Below are 18,795 nucleotides of genomic sequence, written 5' to 3'. Positions count from 1 at the left end.
TGTTGGCGGGTTGAGTTATTTCTGAGGAGGGGCGGTGGTGTAAAGCACCCAGACTACTACGCAACTCGGCTCTCTACTATCGTGCGCCTGCGACATTGGGGGAGGGAGGTATGAGAGAACCGCCCACCGTCCTATCAAGTAGCTGGGTGAACCCTGAATCTCCTCCAACCGACGAGCAGCTGTTCCATGTGGCTGCGGTGGCACTCTCCACGTATTTATCGCGCACCTAGGTGGAGAAAAGGTGACTACCACCCTCTGCTAACACCACCCCTCCTTTTTCTGTCTTGGATTTTTTATTTATCTCGAAATATTTTAAATTTGCGTTTAATATTCTACTTTTTCTTTTGGTCTGTTTACTTCGCACTCCGCTGCGGGTTTTCTCCATTTTGTTTTTCCCTTTGAGAGAGATTTATCGGGAGGGGGAAGGGTTGAAGATGTGAGTACAGAGGAAATTGTCTGTATTTGCGGTTACGCCCTAGAAACATGAGAGAATAGCCTGAAAAAGCTATTGCTGGTGCACCCAATCCCTCTCGCTTACTTTCTTTCCAATGGTCATCTGTAACTATCATGAAAAGAGTCGGTAAATGTTATCCCTTTTTTCCACGACGTTGATCGATTGGGTTGTCTCGTTTGACGAAGCTACACCGCAAAATTGGATTCTAATTTTTATCGTTTGAAAGCAACTCACTGGGAATTGTCAAGTCACTGAAAAAGGAAACTCTCCAAAGAACGACTTCGAGGCCACACGTTTAATAAATATATTATTTTTCCATTTTTTATTATCTATTCTCGGTATAACATGTATATAGCATGACATGACACGTATTTATAACATTATTTTTTTCCTCTTCATTCACATTTAAGTAAAATTTCAAGGCACATTTGGCAATCGTATTGTATCATTCGGTGTAAACGATGAATTGACTCTCGTTATTCTGTACAATTGGCATTCTTCTTTCCTCATAATTATAAACAAGAGAATCACTTCATTCTAAAATCAATTTGTGGATAGTTATAAGTAAATGAAAAGAGTAGTCATAATAAAAAGTTGAAGTTGTTCTCATTGCGCGGAGAAAACTATTCGAAGAAGAAACTCAAAAGACAAAGGGATAAAATATGCAAAATAAATCTTGGAACAATTTGAATACTTGAGAGTGATGTGACTTGATGTGTCACAATAAAATGAGGAAAGTCATTGTTAAACATTCAAATTGTCCATAATCGATGGTCAGCCAATTTGATGTGGCTTAAAAACTAAATGTTGGCACTCGTATTTTTGTTTCATCGTGAAATTTTGATATAAAAGCATCTTAAACGTCTACTTTGAATGGTGATCCAGGGATGTGGTCCTCTCCCCACTTGACGATGACGAGGTATTCGCCACGTTCACGAACGAGATAGCTGACGTTGTAAGTGTTGCGTCCGGCGTGTTTAACGTAGACCTCGTCGCAGGGTCCTTTGGGTCCATAGACACCAACGAACAGCATGTTTTGCCCTGATAATTGGGACAGAATTAATGAGCACCCTCTTTTACCTGTTCTAGGTGAAAACCGACAGTCGGTAGATGAGGAGATACTTACCGGCATCACCAGCGTTGACCGAGAATTGATTTTGTTTACCAAGGTATGCCTTCTTCAGACCCATACCCTTACTGCTGACCTTGCTGGCGTCTGATTTGAACTTGGGCATTTGCACTAGGTCCTTCTTAGCTTTGGAAAACTTCTGGACTGTCTCCACTACCACAGAACTGGTCTCCGATGCTCCTCTCTCAGCTAAATCAGTTCCTGAAATTTTGGATTGGAATATGTGGAATGATGGTTGATAGAAATGACTGATTATGTGACATCATGAGTTCGAAATGAAGTCGACTTCGCGTGATTTCAGGATTGATTTCGAAAAAAGTGAAATCGATGAGTTCAAGTGCAATTGGCTTCGAATAATTTCATAGATTCGAAATCAGCGATTTCAGAGGCAATGAAATAGGGGAGAGTAGGGTAAAATGGACACTTTTGACTTTTTTAAAAATGTTAATGACAGATTGAATTGTTGGTGAAATGTTTTTTTTATTTCTCAATAGAAGGAACAATTCTTTCCCTTTGTGTTGAGCCTAACTGATTTCAATTCATAAATCTGTCTCTGAGTTATAAATATTTCTTTAAATATCAAGTGTCTATTTTACCCCATCCTCCCCTAATTGAAATCACGATGAATAAAATTCGTCGCATTCTGTTGCAAAACACTCATTCATTTTAAATAACTTGGACATGATTTCAAGACTTCAGCGTGCTTTCGGAAATGATTTCAGAGAGTTGAAATCACGTGATTTCATTGATTTCAACGTGGTTTCGGATTGGTTTCATCACAGAGTGACGTTTTGGTTTCCGGAGTGAGTAGCCCCTCAGAAATAACACTAAGAAACTTGACATTGTTGGAAAATTTTGGCTGACATTGCCAATACAGTTCTTGGAAATTTTTAGTGAGAGTTCCGGTGACATTTGAAGGAGTTCCGCGGAACAAAATTTTGATCGAAAATTGAAGTAAGTCAGACAATTCACGTATTTTTACCAATCAAAACTTTGGAATTTCATTTAATTTCCAGGAAAATTTGAAAGTATCATTTTTTTTCCCTAAATCAAATTCAATGTCATTTTCCTGAAAACCGTTACTAAACTAACTATGAAATTTCCTTCGAAATTCAAGGAATAACTGAACTTGAATTTTTCAAATATAGTTTTTACTCAAACTCCTTGTTAAAATTGAGCATCACATTCAATTGTTGCTCGAATTTTGACAATTTTCAGCAATTTCCATTGTGGCATGGATTCGAAAATTTCACAATTTTTATTCACAAGTAAATTAATGTCGTATTTCAATACGACAAAAGATCTCTTCAGGGGAACATAATTTTTCGGCAGATCTAATCTTTTCTCTCAGTGTATGGGAAATTAAAAAGTTAATGTATATCATTCGTTGTTAAAAATTCACTGATCAAATTTTCAACAACAATTTTTCAATTGAAACTTCAGAGATAATTGTTTATCAGTTTGAATTTACTGATCTTACCAGTGCATGGAACCTTGAAAGGTGATCCAGCGATATGATAGCCGTTGTATTTAAGACTGATGTAGTAATCCCCAGGTACCAAGGGTGTGTACCTGACCTTGTAGCCCTCCTCCACCTCAGTGCAATCCATGGCCACTTTGCTGGGTCCATCAACAGTGACAGCAAGTGCTCCAGCACCGGCATTGCAAGTGTCAACGATGAAATCGAACTTCTGACCGGTCTTCACTTCCTTCAAACCATTACCGTATGCCTGAATTGCCGCTGGATCGGCGTCGACTTTGCCGACCTTCACGCGCAGGGGACTACCATTGATGTGAACACCGTTGAACTTGAGATGTATATTGTGAATTCCATTCTCACGTGCCATGAATCTCACTGAGTATTCTTCAGAGTCAATTGCCTGGATGAAGCAGTCGTCTTCGACACCGCTTGGAGATACAATCTGGAAGTGTCATTTGTCAACGATTGAAAAGAAGCTCAACGATTAAAATAGTATGAAAAAACTCGAGTTGAGTCGTTAAACGTAACATGGGAAAATAAATTCAAAAAGTCAAAAAAAAATTATTGATCATTGATCATTTGTCCCATAAATTATAACTTTGATGAGTGTAAGAAATTAATCCATCAAATTCTTTCTTCAATAATTTTTTTTAAAAACAGTTTTTCTGTTGACTAGGGTGAAACAAATTATTTTTTACAAAAGCTTGACACTGACGATACGCGTTGTTGTTTTAGGGTCTATTTTCGAGATACAGAATGCCTATTTTTCATTTTTTTCACGAAAGAGTATGAGAGAGCGATTTATAACTTGAATTTTTTTTCACGGTTTCGAAAATTTCCTCAGATAATCTATGGAATGAGCGATTCGGGGGATGAATGTTGAGATATCTTCTCCATACAAGAAAATTCACTGTAATACCTGTCTTCTAATTAATCCACTCAACGTAGCTCATTACCAAAATTACTTGACAATTATTAACAACAAAAAATTACTCTCCATCACTTCTAAATGAAGATTTGACATGAAACTCTTCCTGTATGAAGTAAACTGCTATAATCGTCTGGGTAATAATCGTAATAACATAGAATCAATGATAATGTTGATTTGAAACTTCTTAATGACGAAGATCATAACTCCAATTGCCCCGCAATAATACCCCTTCAATTCTTCTCCCCTCAAATTCACAAATTAATGAAAATTACAGTAATAAACCCCACATTTCCCACATTACAGTCCATAAACAAAATCTAGTCTCAAATAAATCAAGTTTACAGTCCCCAACAGATGTTTCACATCACCACCCTCTCGTCATGATTTCCAACAAAATCCGATAAAACAAAAAATCATTTGTTTACTCGAAATAGTGTCAAGGATATGCAACAGGGGTTACAGATGACTAATATCAACGAACCGCCATCGCCTCCACACTTCATGATGTGGTATTTTGCAACCTGCCTACATATATTTTTAGATCATTGGCGCAACACTGACACTCAACCGTCCTTGCATAAATTACAAAAGTGAAAATTATCTCGATATTTTTGTGAAGAATTTTGTAACATAACAAGAACCAACTCATTCGTTATTTCTGTTACCTTTCCATCGAGCTGTCCCTTGGCCCCGTTGTTGCGTACAAGGAAAGTGTGGGGTTTGTCAGGCTGTACTCCTTGCTCAGGGAATTGAGCTACTTCGAGTTTATGAGCGTCTCCAACAGCCGGTGATATGTAAACTTTGTGGGGCGAGTCGGGTATGTGTTGATCGTTGAACTTAATTCCCACTCTATAATCACCTGGAGCCAAACAGCAAAATAATCAAAATCAACCGAGATTTAAGGAAATTTAAAATCGATGAGTTCACAAACTACTGATTGAGAATAATTAGCACATCAACTTGTTCGATAACTACCATCATCATCCCCCGAAATGACAAGATCTTTACAAGCAGTGAACGTCCCCATCATTTTTCACACAAAAGCCACAACTGACAATGGAAACAAATAGATCTAACGAATATAACCGTGCCACCACTCGAAGGCATCTAAACCTCTCGTTTCCACCGGTGAGATGAGACTCTCCGCCAAAATATGAATCCACAGTAAAACGAATATAGATCCAGGGATATTTTTAGTATCTTCATAACGTTATAAAGGAGCAACGAGGGAGAGAGGACAACGATATCAACAAACATCACGACTGATTCATTTGTACCATCTCCAAAGAATACCACTCATTGTCAGATTCACTTTATTACCCGTTACTCTCCAATTTTTGGACCATTTTCAACCGTCAACTGTGGCTCAAACTCTCCATAAATCAAAACAATGATCAGAGAAATTAGATAGTTTTACCCACAACAAAAATGTATCCCATAACGCAGTGGGTCTTCATAAATAAATTGCAATAGTTTCGTTAATTTTCAATTCATTTCCGAAAGGATTGATTTGGAAGAAAGTAAAAAAATCCTTTTGCAAATACATGAACTCCCAATGAAAACCATTTTTTGACATTTACCCGTGGAATTAATCATTAGCAATATAATTCGATATTCAATAAGACTTTAGTGAAGAACTTTGTGCAAAAAAAATATTGTGATAAACTTCTTCATAATGATTGTGGTGAAGGTTTGAAACATTGAAGCGAATTGGAAAATTCCCCAGACAAGAGTAGATCATTTTCAAAATAACTTATTTAACACAATAAATGAACACTGATAATTGATCGTTGATTGTGAGAAATTCATTCGATAGTGTACCAAACTCATATGAGTTATTCTAAAAACTATTCATTCTTGCTTATAGAATCTTCGAGACCTTCATCGCATTCATCAAGGAAAAGTTTGTGGCAAGAATTTCGTCGATCCCAAAAACTTTTCTTTCAGAGACAATTAAATGAATGAATAAGTGCATGAATAAATGAATCGATAAATAAATCAACAATGTATATTGGAAACACAGAAAACATCGCTAATTTATAATTTTGAGGCCCCGATGGATTATCTTTCGCACGTTATCTCGATTGTTTTTCCATCTTCATAATCTAAAATATATCACAATTTCCATTGGATTTTACATCACACGGAAAGCCCTAAAAATTATGTTTGTACGATGAAAAAAAGAAGAAACCCTGAACATTTTCAAAGAGCATTTTTAATAAAGATTAAGAAATACGTCCGATAAGAAAGAAATTGTAAATGGGTAATTTCTCATGGCAACTAACGACCTGACAGCTATTGGCGACTGTGACAAATGACGAGCCGATAGCCATTACACACGGTAATCTGTTTTTCTTTCAACATTTTTTCGTCATTTCGCTACGCGTTCGTAAAGCGTTAGCTACTGCCGGAATGACAAAAAATATCGTTCGACATACGGCCTAAAAATTCGGCCTAATGACGAAAAATACTATTTTGATTGTACAATCAGAATTTTTGGCGACTCCAGGGCTATGTGAAACTGAGTGACAATTAGAGAACATTTTAGATTATCAAACTAGTAGGGGGCTTCGCCTCCTGCTCGCTTTGCCCCCCCCCCCTCCCATCTCCTTGATATCAGTGGAAGTCATTCTCAACAGACTCGGGTCACCTGAGAAATGAAAAACAAAGCAAAACATGACGCTCTAAACAGCTTACGATCAGCATTTCACAACCATCGTATTCACAAGAGAGGCTCCAACCTCCGCCTTCCTAGTGAAGTACAACCGCTCTAAATTTCTCATTCTTTACTCCCATTTGACCCCCATTCGACCCTTATGTTGACCATTGTAGCCCTTAGTTTCCACCCTTCATTTCTGACCCTTAATTTTGAACTCTTAATTGGAAGTGCCAAGTTTTCATCCCCAGAAGTTGATTTGGCTTTTTACAATACAGAGAGAAAGAAAACCAAGATCGCGTTCGAAAGATAACCCACGCGGACCTTAAACACCCCATTACCCTGAACCACTAAGAATAACCATGGAGATGAATCACATAACCAACGAAGTGAGAAAAATAAACTCATAAGTGATAACTTGACTCCTAAATTCTGAAACTCACCAGGTTCAGTGACACGATAGCTCACATAGCAGGATCCATCCTTTCGATCCTTGAAATCAATCTGCGCTTTGCTGGGTCCCTCAACAGAGACAGCCAGTGTGCCAGCACCAGCCTCCCTGGTCCAGATATTGAACTCACAAGGTTCGCCCTGCTCCCCCCTCTCCAATCCAGGACCACCAGCATGTACCCTATGGGCTCCACCATCCTTCAACGGACCCACCGTGAACTGGAACGGTGATCCAGGGATGTGCATCTCCTTGTATTTAACCGAGACCGTGTGAACCCCGAGCTCCTTGGGGACAAAAGCCACAGCATAAAGTCCATCCTCAACTTCTTTAATCTCGGCATCCTCAGTGACTCCACCAGGGGACGTTACACTGGACGTGAGATCAAACGAGGTGATTCCGGGCATCTTGAACGTCAACTTGCACTGGGATCCCACTTCGGTGATGGGGACAGCCTCTCGACGGCGCTGAATCTTCTCCCTCTGCCTGTTGGAGCCCTCTCCAGTGACCTTGACAGTGAATGGTGAGCCCTCGACATGATGATCAGCGAATTTAAGGTTCATGATGTAGTATCCTGGCTCGGTGGGTTTGTAGGAGATGTTGAGGGTGCCATCGGAGTTGTCCTTGCACTGGATCTCAGCCTTGCTGGGCCCCTCCATGGACAGAGAGAGACCTCCGAAGCCAGCGTTCCTGGTGTCAATGGAGAAGGTGTTCTCCACGTGGGTTTTTCCCTGCTTCAGAGCACCTCCAGTCACCTTGACCTTCTTGGCATCACCCACCTCACGATCCTTGACATCGATCTTGAAGGGCGAGTTCTGAATGTGCTTGCCCATACGTTTAACTGCCACAACATGCTCTCCAGATTCCCTGGGGGTGAAGGACACGCACATGTTGCCACTGGGCATTTTCTTGAGGAAGCAGGGCTCCTCCAGGCCACTTGGGGCTGTGATGGAGGCGTTCAATGAACGAATGTCAGCGTCGGAAACCTTTCCTGGGAGCTGGACCTCGCTCGACGAACCCACGGAGATCTGGTTCCTCTTGCGACCCTCACCTGTGATCTTGGCGGCGTAGGGACTACCTTTGATGGGCTTGTCCGCGAACTTTACGGAGATCTTGTACTCTCCGGGGGCTGTGGGCAGGTAAGACACTGACACCGTGCCATCCTTGTTGTCGTGGCAAGAGATTTCTGCCTTGCTGGGGCCTTCGACTGCTAGGGAGAGACCTCCTGCTCCTGCACCCTTTGTGGAGATTGTGAAGTTTGCGGGCTCACCGCACACTCCGTAGATCAGACCGGGACCGTATGCTGTGACGTAGCCGCTGGCGAGGGAGTCCACGTGGAAGTGGAACGGTGAACCTGAGAAATTTTTGTTGGGGATTAGGTTTGAGAATTTGTTCTCATCATCAGAATAATTCCGACATTTCTTCCCCCCAAAGTTTTCTCGTATCATTTCTTCCTCAAAAACTCGTGCCAGTACTAATTTTTTCCCCTACCGATTTCCTTTCAATTTCCGTAATTAATTTTATTTAGAAATAGTCCAGGGCCTCCAGTTTTTGAGCTACAATTTTTTTTTTCAAAATTTTTGAAAAAATGTGTACAATTATAATTACGAATTAGTTTTTTGAAATTCGAGTCCACACAGCTAATTTCGGTTTGTTTAGCATAAAAATTTGCGCCGTTAATGTAAAATAAGCACAAAAATTATCCTTAAAATATTTAAAATACGTTCTCGATTCTTTCAAAAATATTTTCGGTCTATTTTACATGAATGATGCAATTTTTTATTAAAAAAATTACGAAATATTTTGTTTATTGGTAATGTTATATCTACGTACTGAGAGTTATTATTAAAGGAAATTAAATATTGAATAATCTTTCATTTTCTGTGTTAATAAAATTAATTGTGGGAATTGAAAGGAAAATGGAAGGGGGAAAAATTAGTGTTAGGACGGGTTTTTAAGAACGAAATGTCGGAGAAGAAATGAGAGGAGAAAAGTTGGAGGGGGGGATATTTAGAACAGTTTGGAAGGATAAGTAATTTTTGCATTCTACAAAAATATGGAATGAGACCGTTTTATTCCCGTTTATTCACTCTTCTTAATAATTTATATTTGTTTCATCCACGCGCTCAACGTTAGCCGGGCTCTTTCCTTCATCGAAAAATTTTGGGTTTCTTACAAATTTCTATGGAGTAAAATAAGCCAAATTTTATAGAAAGCGCAAAAATTTTCTAGAACTTGTGGAAAGAGCCCCAAATTTCTATGAAATTTTTCCAAGAAGTCCTTTCAAAGGAAAATTCTATAGTTTCCTAGAGAGTTCTAGAAATTTTCAGAAAGTTCAGGAGATTTTCTGTAACTTTGTACCTTGCAATTTCTTAGACGTTGATGTTCAAAAAAAGTCTAAATGGAATTTTTCATTTTTTCAACTTGAATGGTTTTCTAATTCTTATCAACAAATTTGCACCCTCTTCACTCCCTGAGAGAATGAATTTTTTAAAAATCCCTCAGTAAGTATTCATGTCACGAAAAGCACCTGCAGTCAATATTTCATGTTTCCAGATTCAGTAGTTATGGCTGTCAGTCGGCCTGAAAGTGGCCACTTGTATTTTAAATATGAGATATAATTGGAAATTTGTTTATTCTCAAATAACTCAATCACTAGATGCATTAGTCGGAAATATTTCCTCTCTTTTTTCCCGAGCATTTTCTCTCAGTGGTGACGCAATTTCAATGAATCATCTAGGAAAGACTGCGTCCCAGTTCCAAAAATTCAATCAGCTGTTTATTTCGGATGGCATCTTCGTGAACCGAATTACTTTGAGACGAGAACTGTCTCAAATAATAATTCTTTCAATTTAACCATTTGAGCTACGTTCCACTTTCTACTTCCCATAATTTCTAAGAACAGTTAGTCACAAATATTCCAATTAGTGATTCGAAAAGGGGCTATTTTTTCTCGCATTTTTTAGCAATTTTGCCCTAGGTATGGACGACTCACCTTGAACATGTTCTCCATTGAACTTAACGTAAACTTCATGGAGTCCCTCTTCCCTCGGGTCATACTTGAGTGAGACAGTACCATCGTGGTTGTCTTCGATCACTGGTTTGTCCACATTTCCACTCGGCATCTTAACTTCGGCTAAAAATAATTCAATAAATTAGTTCGCCATGTAGTATCCCCTCGGCATCAAAAATAGTTCGCTTTTTCATCTCCTATAAATTCTCCTGCTTTTTTTTCCTCTCATCTGAAGAAATATTTTTCTAAAAATAAGGGAACAAAACTCTCTCCAATTCTACAACAGTCGAATTATCTCCAAGCGTTGCCAGCAGATATTTCAATCGAATACATGGGCAAAACCAATACCACAAAGGAGTGAGAATACTACAGGGTAATTTAACCAAGCAATCAGAAGATTATCGAACCTTGTCGAGTGTTAACGTAATAGAGACTCTGGAAACGTATTGGATTAAAATCTAAAACGGACGATGGATCCGCTTCGTCGTCACTGATGTTATTATCTACTTCAGTTTCTAAATAAAATACTGGCCATTGTGGGTAATCCAACTCGCTACAAGTGATACTTTTAAGCCACTCTTGGTAAAAAGTGGATATTTCTTGCCAAGTTGTTTCGATTTCTTCCTCTTGATCCTGCCAAAACATTTCAATGGAACTTCGTCGATCAAACAACAACTTCTGTTCACCCTCTTGCCAATTTCAAAACTGCCAATTTATTTATCGAAGCAATCGATTTCTCTCCCGCACAAATTGACATCAAGTATACGAAAAAAAAAGAAATTCACGATGGAAAAAAATCAGTTGCAATGGATAAATTGAATCATAGTGAATCTGCCCAACGAGGCCAGACCAATTAATGCAAATTTCTCCAGAAAAATATCACCGAACTGTGAGAAATCCCGAGCAAGACTGATCCACTTGTGAGCAACATATGGGTCGTCCCCGGGAGCTGAATTTTGTGCCTCCAGTGGGGCCAATCTGGATATATATCATCCGGGGGATTCGTGCCATCAACGTCTCACACTCACCCGCCGGCCAAAAGACGCATAAAAATCATCCCACGCAGGCGCAACATCTCCACCCAAAGTACCGGGAAGATATTAACGAGATATCATTAAAAAAAAAATTACCTAAATAGACCCCACTGTGCACCGAATGTCATTACCTCGACTCCTGACGATTGAATTGATGTTTCTGATCAAGGCATCTGAAGACCACGAAAATAAAACGTGAGAAGATGCCCTCATAAATCATCAAGCACCACGAATTACTACTCTCAAGGCCTTCAGTTTGAAAATTTTTTCTACTTTTAAAATCAATTTCAAATGAATTTTCCGCATTTTAATGTCTTATTTTTTTCGGGGGGGGGGGGGGGGGGGATTGGCAAGCGAGTATGAATCATCTCATGTTGAATTGGAGTGCGGGCCAAGGGAAATATGAAGAGTGAATTTTTGGACGTCCCTCGGCTGATTAATGATCCAGCTTAGCTCGTCGTTATCGCTGTGGCTGTCCTCCATTTGTCACATGAGCCAGTGGTGACTTCCGCATAAATTTGCAGAATGTTTTATCAACTGACGCATAAGTGAGTTTCCCCAATGAAGAGCAAAGAATCAATCGTCAACAGTTGCATTTTAGCATTAAATTTTTTTATCGCTGGCTAGGAATATTGAAAAAATACTAGGAACGTATTTTTTCATCTGGTGTTTTCAATTTTATTGACTACTTTGTAGCGCGCCTGCTGGTGAATAGGCACACTGAAAGAAAAATCGAGATAACATGAAAAAATAATTTCTTGAGTGGAGAACATGCATGCATATTCGATCGGTGCTCTTCGGGCAAAAGGAGGATAATACGCAATGAAAAAATGATATTTTTTTCTGGAAAAGAGGTAATATTCTTGAAGAGACAAAGTAAGTTTGAGAGAAGGAAAAGATGTTACTGCTTTCCTTCAAACTCATTGCGATTGAGAGAAAGTGACGGTTATATTTCAGAAATATCTAAAGGTTCTCCCCTGTATAAATTCTGTATTGATTCAATATGAAGGTCTCTGATCAATGATTCACTGAATCGAAGCTTTTAGTATTTTGAGTCATTTTCTCATTTTTTGACACGAAATAAACGATTTCCTGAAGCAAGAAATTCTCGCTTTATCGTGAACTGTTCGTGTTCAAGTCATGAATATTTCACAGGATTCTTTCACGGTCTGACTCATTATGTGGAATTCTTATCGCCAGCTTTTTATCCTTAATAAGAGATGAGATATTTGACATAAGAAATTAGTCTTGTGATATTATGTCGATATTTCTCCCAGTGCACTCACGAGTGCAGCCACAATGAAGGCAACGCAAGGTATGCGCGACGCTTGCAATTATCAAAAATAATTGAAAAACAGTTGAACAATTATTTCACGCCTTGGGGTGTGCGACATTGCGCCACAAAAAAATTTACATAACTCGTAGTAAAAGACGTCTTTGACGAGGGTAATTACAACCCTCGCCTTTGGCTCTGGCTGTAAACCTCACACTCGCCAAAAACGTCATTCACCAACTCGTTAGATAAAATACTATGAAATCCTATGATTTTCATTTCATTTCAATAATTAATAGATTTAAGGAGTTATAGGCGATTGAAAATATCTGTAAAACGTCTTTTCAATTAACTGTGACTTGATTTGATTACACGGTTCGGCAAAAGTCGGACATCGCCGACCTCGAAAACCATACTAACCCGTCCAACTATCCATTTGTTACGAGGAATGGGTAAATAGGGGAATTAGAAAGAATTGAGCTTCCTGCAAGTTCCCTATTGGGATGAGATCGAATCGACTAAACAAATCGCCTTTTCGTTAATTCGTAGATCAATTAATTTTTTTACAAACTAGGCATTCATGCGCGCTGTCGCGCACGACCACCTTCAAGTGAGCGCTGTAACCCACAATAACATCCTCGTAGTCATGGAAATCATTGATTGATCCATCAACTAATCGCAAGGCGAATAAAAAGTTAACAATCAAAATAATCATTCATTGTCAATCAAGTTCATGAAAAAGGATACTTCAAATTGTTCATTTTTGCCATTTTTCAATATTTCAACACTTCAACATTTTTTTCCGCGAAAACTAGAAGTGATAGCAAGATTTCTCAAAAGAAATGTAAAAATCAGCATTAAAATATCTCTGAGATAGAGTCGGTTTTGTTTTCGAATTCGAAAACGTCCGAATTTTATCGAACCGTGTTGTTGATTGTTGAGTTTTCATGATTTTTCGAAATAAAGAATGAAGAATTTATCAGGTATAAGAATGTCAAAAGACATGTTGCTATAACGAAAAAATGTGAAGAACTTGTCAGAAAAAATTATCGACTTCCGGTCTCGAGACGAATTTTCTGTTCACCTTGATGTAAATATTTCCTTTATTCAATTATGGGCCAAGCACACGGTCGTACCCACGCGGCAGCAGTTAATCAACCAATATTAATATCACGAGTGGCACACGCTGGCCTTACGACATCGTCCAACATCCTCCCAAAGGTAGATACAAGTGTATTAGTAAGCCATGTTCACGCGTAGCTCTCTCATATTTTTGGCCAGTGGGCAAGATTCATGCGGGAGACGTGAAACAGTGGTGAACCTGTCGTGTCTGTCATTCTGCTGCTGCACTCGAGGTCTTTTTAGGATTCAATGAATAATAACATCTGAGAGCCTACCGCAATTTGATTGATTTTCGGATAAATGAGAATGGACTTCACACTGTGTTTTAACGAGCCGTGAAGCTACTCGGCTAATTAAGAAGATTAATCATTTTAGATTCACCTGTCTACCACTGTAATTTAAATCACGTAAATTTCATTGGAACGATTCTCATTCCACTAAACTGTTGATCATTTTGATTAATGTGAAGGGGAAAAATTGATACTCACAGGTAACTGTACCGTCAGCTGATGATGGCAGTGGGATATTGTTGAGTCTGATTGAATTGAATTTGCTGGTAGTATCGTGTTGGCTTTTTGTACTACGTTTTGTTGTTATTGTCTCCTGGACAGTTGAGCTGCTGTGCTGCTCGATGACACTCTCCTGGTGCTGACTCCTTCTGCCACGTCTGTGGGTCTTGTGGGTGCTTGTCTCACGATACTCCTCAGATGCCTGCCCAGAGAGATATTTTCATAGAAAATTAGTGTGCAAGCAACTCGACGGTGAAAGGCATTCTAAAGTTGACCGGAAAATAACGAGAAGAACGAAAAAATCTTTCTAATATTATTAGAAATGCTTATCAAGTGGGTTTCACTGCAATTTCTAGAAACTTCGTCATTGAAAATCCACAATTTGATGAGAAAATCAATGGATACTTTGAATTTCAGTTGAATTATCCCATACAAAATAATAGAAATCATGAAAATTCAGGGAAGTACATACATTCTTGAATTGTTAATTAATTGAAAATTCTGCGTAATTTAGTACTGAATATTTATGTTTTGATTGAAAGTTCACGTAAGTTGAAGAATTTCCGTCTTTTTCCCACTCAAAAATTTGGAATACCATTGAATATTCTGTGAAATTTGGAATTCCATTATTTTTTCCCTATTAAATCGAATTCAATGCCGCTCTCTTGGGAATTACTACCACACGGTCCATGAAATTTTTTTGCATCAGTACAATTATCGCTTTATCGTGCATTTGTCGTATAAACTCATTTTTTAATGCACAAGACTTAGTCTTTTTAACTGAGATGTATCGTTCCTTTTTCATGTAATTCTTTACTTTTTCGAGTCATTTTTTTCCGAGTGGAAAACATTTTGATTCAAGAAATGACGCATTCATCCTGATGCGTTATTGGCGCATTCATCTTGACTCATTGATTCACTCAAATGTGTCTCTTTCCCCCTCCGAAGAATAATATAATATGCATTTATTCAAAGACACGTTATGAATTCTTGCCCTATTCAAGTCATCAACACTGAGAAAAAAAATTTTACTTCTGCCAAGGAAATTTACTTGCCATACCTAAATGTATACAAATATTTGCATTTGAAATGCGTAGATTTTCTTGTAGTTATTAAATTTACTTGGCAGAAATAATTTTTTTTCTCAGTGAACGGAATTCTATTGTTTCAAATATTGACATATTGACATCTTCTTCAATTGCTATGACACTGACAAAGTGTCTTGCGGCCGGGTCACAGGACATCGAGGGATAGGATTTCGGAGTAGGTAGGAGCGGAACCAAGATGATTCTCGATATTAGTTTACAAGAAAAATCTACTGAAACAATGGATCTTCTTTTTTTTTATCAAGGAGAGATGCCACCAAAATTTGGATATCGTAAAGTCTGCATGGAATCTGTTCGAGTGCATTCTGTAAATTAAGGATGTTTATCCAAAATGGCGAGAGTTCAAAAGAAATTGATTTTTTTTCAACTGAGAGATGAAGTTATTCCCTTTATCTTGATTCACGGAGAAATTTTTTAGAAAAATTCTAGTGCTAGCGCGGGAAAAGAGCCGCGAGTGACGGCCAGGAAAAAATTCCAGTGCCGGCACTAGAAATTTTATTGGGGAAAACGTGAATTTTTCCCCGTATTTCTGTTAAAATTTCCAGAAATTTTTCCAGAAATACCAAGAAATGGTACCTTAACAGCACTAGAATTTTTCACAGCCGGTGGATTGTGATTTTTTCCAGTACTCGAACTAGAATTTTTCTAGAAAATTTCTCTCCGTGTAAAAATTTCAATCCACCAATCCACGTGTATTATTTAGGAGTGGAGTGAACTAGAATGCACCAAACGCATGTGCTAACATGCGCTGATAGGGGATAGAATCTTTCAAATATTTCCTCGTTTTACCCGGGTAGGGTAAGCTACCCAGTAGATGGACACTGCCCTGTAGATGGACGAGCTACTTTTGGATAGGAAATTACGCAAAAAAACACTGAAATGTGAATTGTTGCTTTGAATTTTCACCAACTGTCGTGATTCTTAACCCCTGAGTGACGATTTTTTTTCGATCAATTTTTTTTTTCATTTGCTAAAAAACAAACGTCCATCTACTGGGCGGTTTTCTTAGGCGTCCATCTACTGGGCAGTTTACCCTACCCCAAATTTTTTCTTTGGTCACTCGATTCAGTGTAGTTTTGGACATTACCTTTCACTTTTATTTCTATTTTTGGAGTCTTCTAGTAGATGAATTATAAATTTCAATATAAATCCCATAAGAGCCCGTGTATAAAGAAAAATTTGTTCATTTATTTCTGGCGAGACTATTGCGATTAATTTTTTTAACATCAAATAAGTTAGTTTCACATGTTCTGCTATCAACCAAAAAATTATAGAATTTTCCTTGAACATGAAAAACTAAAATTTGCTGAAAATGGCTAAACATTCTTTAAAAAAAAACGAAGAAAAACCCGGCCCTTCTAATTTTCGTTAGCTAAAATTACGATTTCTCATTGTTCTCTGAAATTATTCTTATGCTGGCTCGTTACTTTCCGAACATCATCCTTCGTTCATAAAGCGCCCATACAATATACGAGTACGGAGAATACTGTATAATGAAAATTTTCCCTAAGATATGAGTAAAAATACCGAACAAAATGTAATCGTAGAAAGAATCGAAATGTAATAAAGTTACCCTTTATTGTCGTGACTTTTGAAGAACGTAATGTAAAATTTGTCTCTCCCCCCCCCCCTCCCCTCCCCGGGGCGGGGATTATAACTCTCAGTATTGCAATTTTTAATTTGTTTTTTTTTCCCGTTACATTTTGATACGTTACAAAGGAAAAAATTTCACATCTTGCCCAGAAAATTTTCAGTATAAACTGAAATTGGAAATTCACGAAATGATATATTGCTGGGAGAAATGGACTAACAAACAGTGAAATTCTCTTTGCGTAATATTCATGAGATTTTCAAAATTACTAGTATTCACACTTATACTTACGGCGCCATGAATTTTTAGGAATAAAACGGAGAAATCGATCTATTGTCCTACATTTTTCACTCACTCCCAGATTAAAAGCCACCCGAAAACGTATTTCGCTGCACGTTTCTCTCCGCGTCAGGGTAGTTTTTACTACATTTTTCTTGCGGTGCGCGACCGAAATATGGAATGTCAATAAAAAACAATTTTTAGTGCTAGTATTGGAAACGTGACAATCGACCGGCTATGAAAAACTCTGGTTCTCTTCAAGTGAACTTCCTGTTCGTTTCGAATAAAATTCATTTACCCAATGAGTTGGTGAATTACGGTTTTGGCGAGTGTAAGGTTTACGGAAAGAGCTAAAGGTGAGGGTTATAACCACACTGTCATTGTCACACCGTGCAATAAGTCGCGTTTATCGCACGCTGCGCTCCGCCGACTTCTGCACGGGGTGACATAAAGTGTTTTTCATCACTTGTGCGTAAAGTGAAATTGCAAAATCCTACTTTCCACACATCGGGATGAAAAATAGGGTTCGACTCTCGTGGGAAAAATGTTCTTTGATCCTTGGGAGTCAAAGGGGGTCAAAAAATACTTGTGCACTCGTACACTGAGAAAAAAAAATTCTAATATCTGAAACATATTTTCTTGAGACAAGTAAATTTTCTTCAATTGCTTAATTCTCTCAGGCATCCCAACTCACATGACCCGAGAAAGGCCTCATGCTTTAAAATATTCTTATACTCAAGTATGATTTTGTCGCAAATGAACTTTCACTTTACGCATAAGTGATGAAAAATACTATTACCAACTCGTTAGGTAAAATACCAAATAGATTTCTCGTGAAATTTTTGCGAATTCCTGTGAGAACTTCCTACCAATACGGGGAAAATTGACGTGCTATCCAACAAAATTTCCAGTGTTAGAATTAGAATTATTCCCTATTTGACACTTTGCGCCCCTTTTCTCGTGCTGGCGCTGGAATTTTTCAGAAGAATTTCTCTCCTTGTAATCGGAACGACTTACACGCACGGAAATATTCCACGTTGTAGGGTATAAACTTGAATGAGCTTTTTGCGTTCTTCTGCCGACATAAATTCTCAGAAAATCCGGAAAAAGCTACGATTTTTTTTTCATTTCCCAAAAACTTCGGTGCGTCTACCCTTAATAACTTCTACCCGGGCCAACGGCTACTTCATCCGTTCATTGCGCAACGAAGACCAAGAGGAATTCAATGGATGGAGAGGGAGAAAACCTTGGATCTTGTTAGATGGGACATTTTTCGCGTCACGAGAAAATTATTCACGACTCATTTAGAGCGACTTCCGTTCCAATCCTATGCAACTTTAGAATGAATAAAGTAAATCAGTTGTATAATTTTCCAGGAATCGACAGAAGATCTTTGGAGGTTCGAATGCATATTTTTCTGGAAGGTTGTGGGAAACCAAAGATATATTTTTGGATGAGAAGAAGATTTTCTAATGGTTAGGTGAATATTCTTCCTGCAATTACCTCCAGTTGCACTGTCAGGAAAAATATAAAATTTCAGGGACAGTTGACTAGTAATGTTTAGTTGAGTGACACTAACCGCGATTTAAGGGGAAAAAAATGATGAAATTTCAGATTTCACTGAAAAATTAGTGAAATTACAAATTATTGATTTAGCATTGAGATAAAAATTTATCAACTTATTTGAAATTTCAATAAAATCATGAATATTCATTGAAGATTCAGAAACATGTTTACCGGAATTTTTCTGAGTTTTACTAATTTTCAGGG

General features: G+C 38.2%; 1 protein-coding gene across 2 annotated transcripts in view; it reads right to left on the bottom strand.

Moving 5' to 3' along the window:
• Positions 1–744: 744 nt before the first annotated feature.
• The window catches only part of LOC107048548 (filamin-A), a 47,560-nt gene continuing 29,509 nt past the window's right edge, over positions 745–18,795 (bottom strand). For both annotated transcript variants that reach the window (XM_015271770.1, XM_015271780.1), the window contains 7 exons: positions 14,029–14,251; positions 10,094–10,234; positions 7,094–8,452; positions 4,660–4,853; positions 3,064–3,505; positions 1,581–1,784; positions 745–1,495 (listed from right to left, as the gene is read on the bottom strand). In XM_015271770.1, coding sequence (XP_015127256.1) covers positions 1,311–1,495; positions 1,581–1,784; positions 3,064–3,505; positions 4,660–4,853; positions 7,094–8,452; positions 10,094–10,234; positions 14,029–14,251 — 2,748 coding nt within the window. In that variant the 3' untranslated portion in view covers positions 745–1,310. The remainder of the gene's footprint in view (positions 1,496–1,580; positions 1,785–3,063; positions 3,506–4,659; positions 4,854–7,093; positions 8,453–10,093; positions 10,235–14,028; positions 14,252–18,795) is intronic.

The sequence above is a fragment of the Diachasma alloeum genome, unplaced genomic scaffold (assembly GCF_001412515.2).
Source record: "Diachasma alloeum isolate Michigan unplaced genomic scaffold, Dall2.0 Dall_scaffold_00176, whole genome shotgun sequence".
Lineage (NCBI taxonomy): Eukaryota > Metazoa > Arthropoda > Insecta > Hymenoptera > Braconidae > Diachasma > Diachasma alloeum.
The sequence above is the reverse complement of the archived record's forward strand: the minus strand, read 5'-3'. Positions and strand labels throughout refer to the sequence as shown.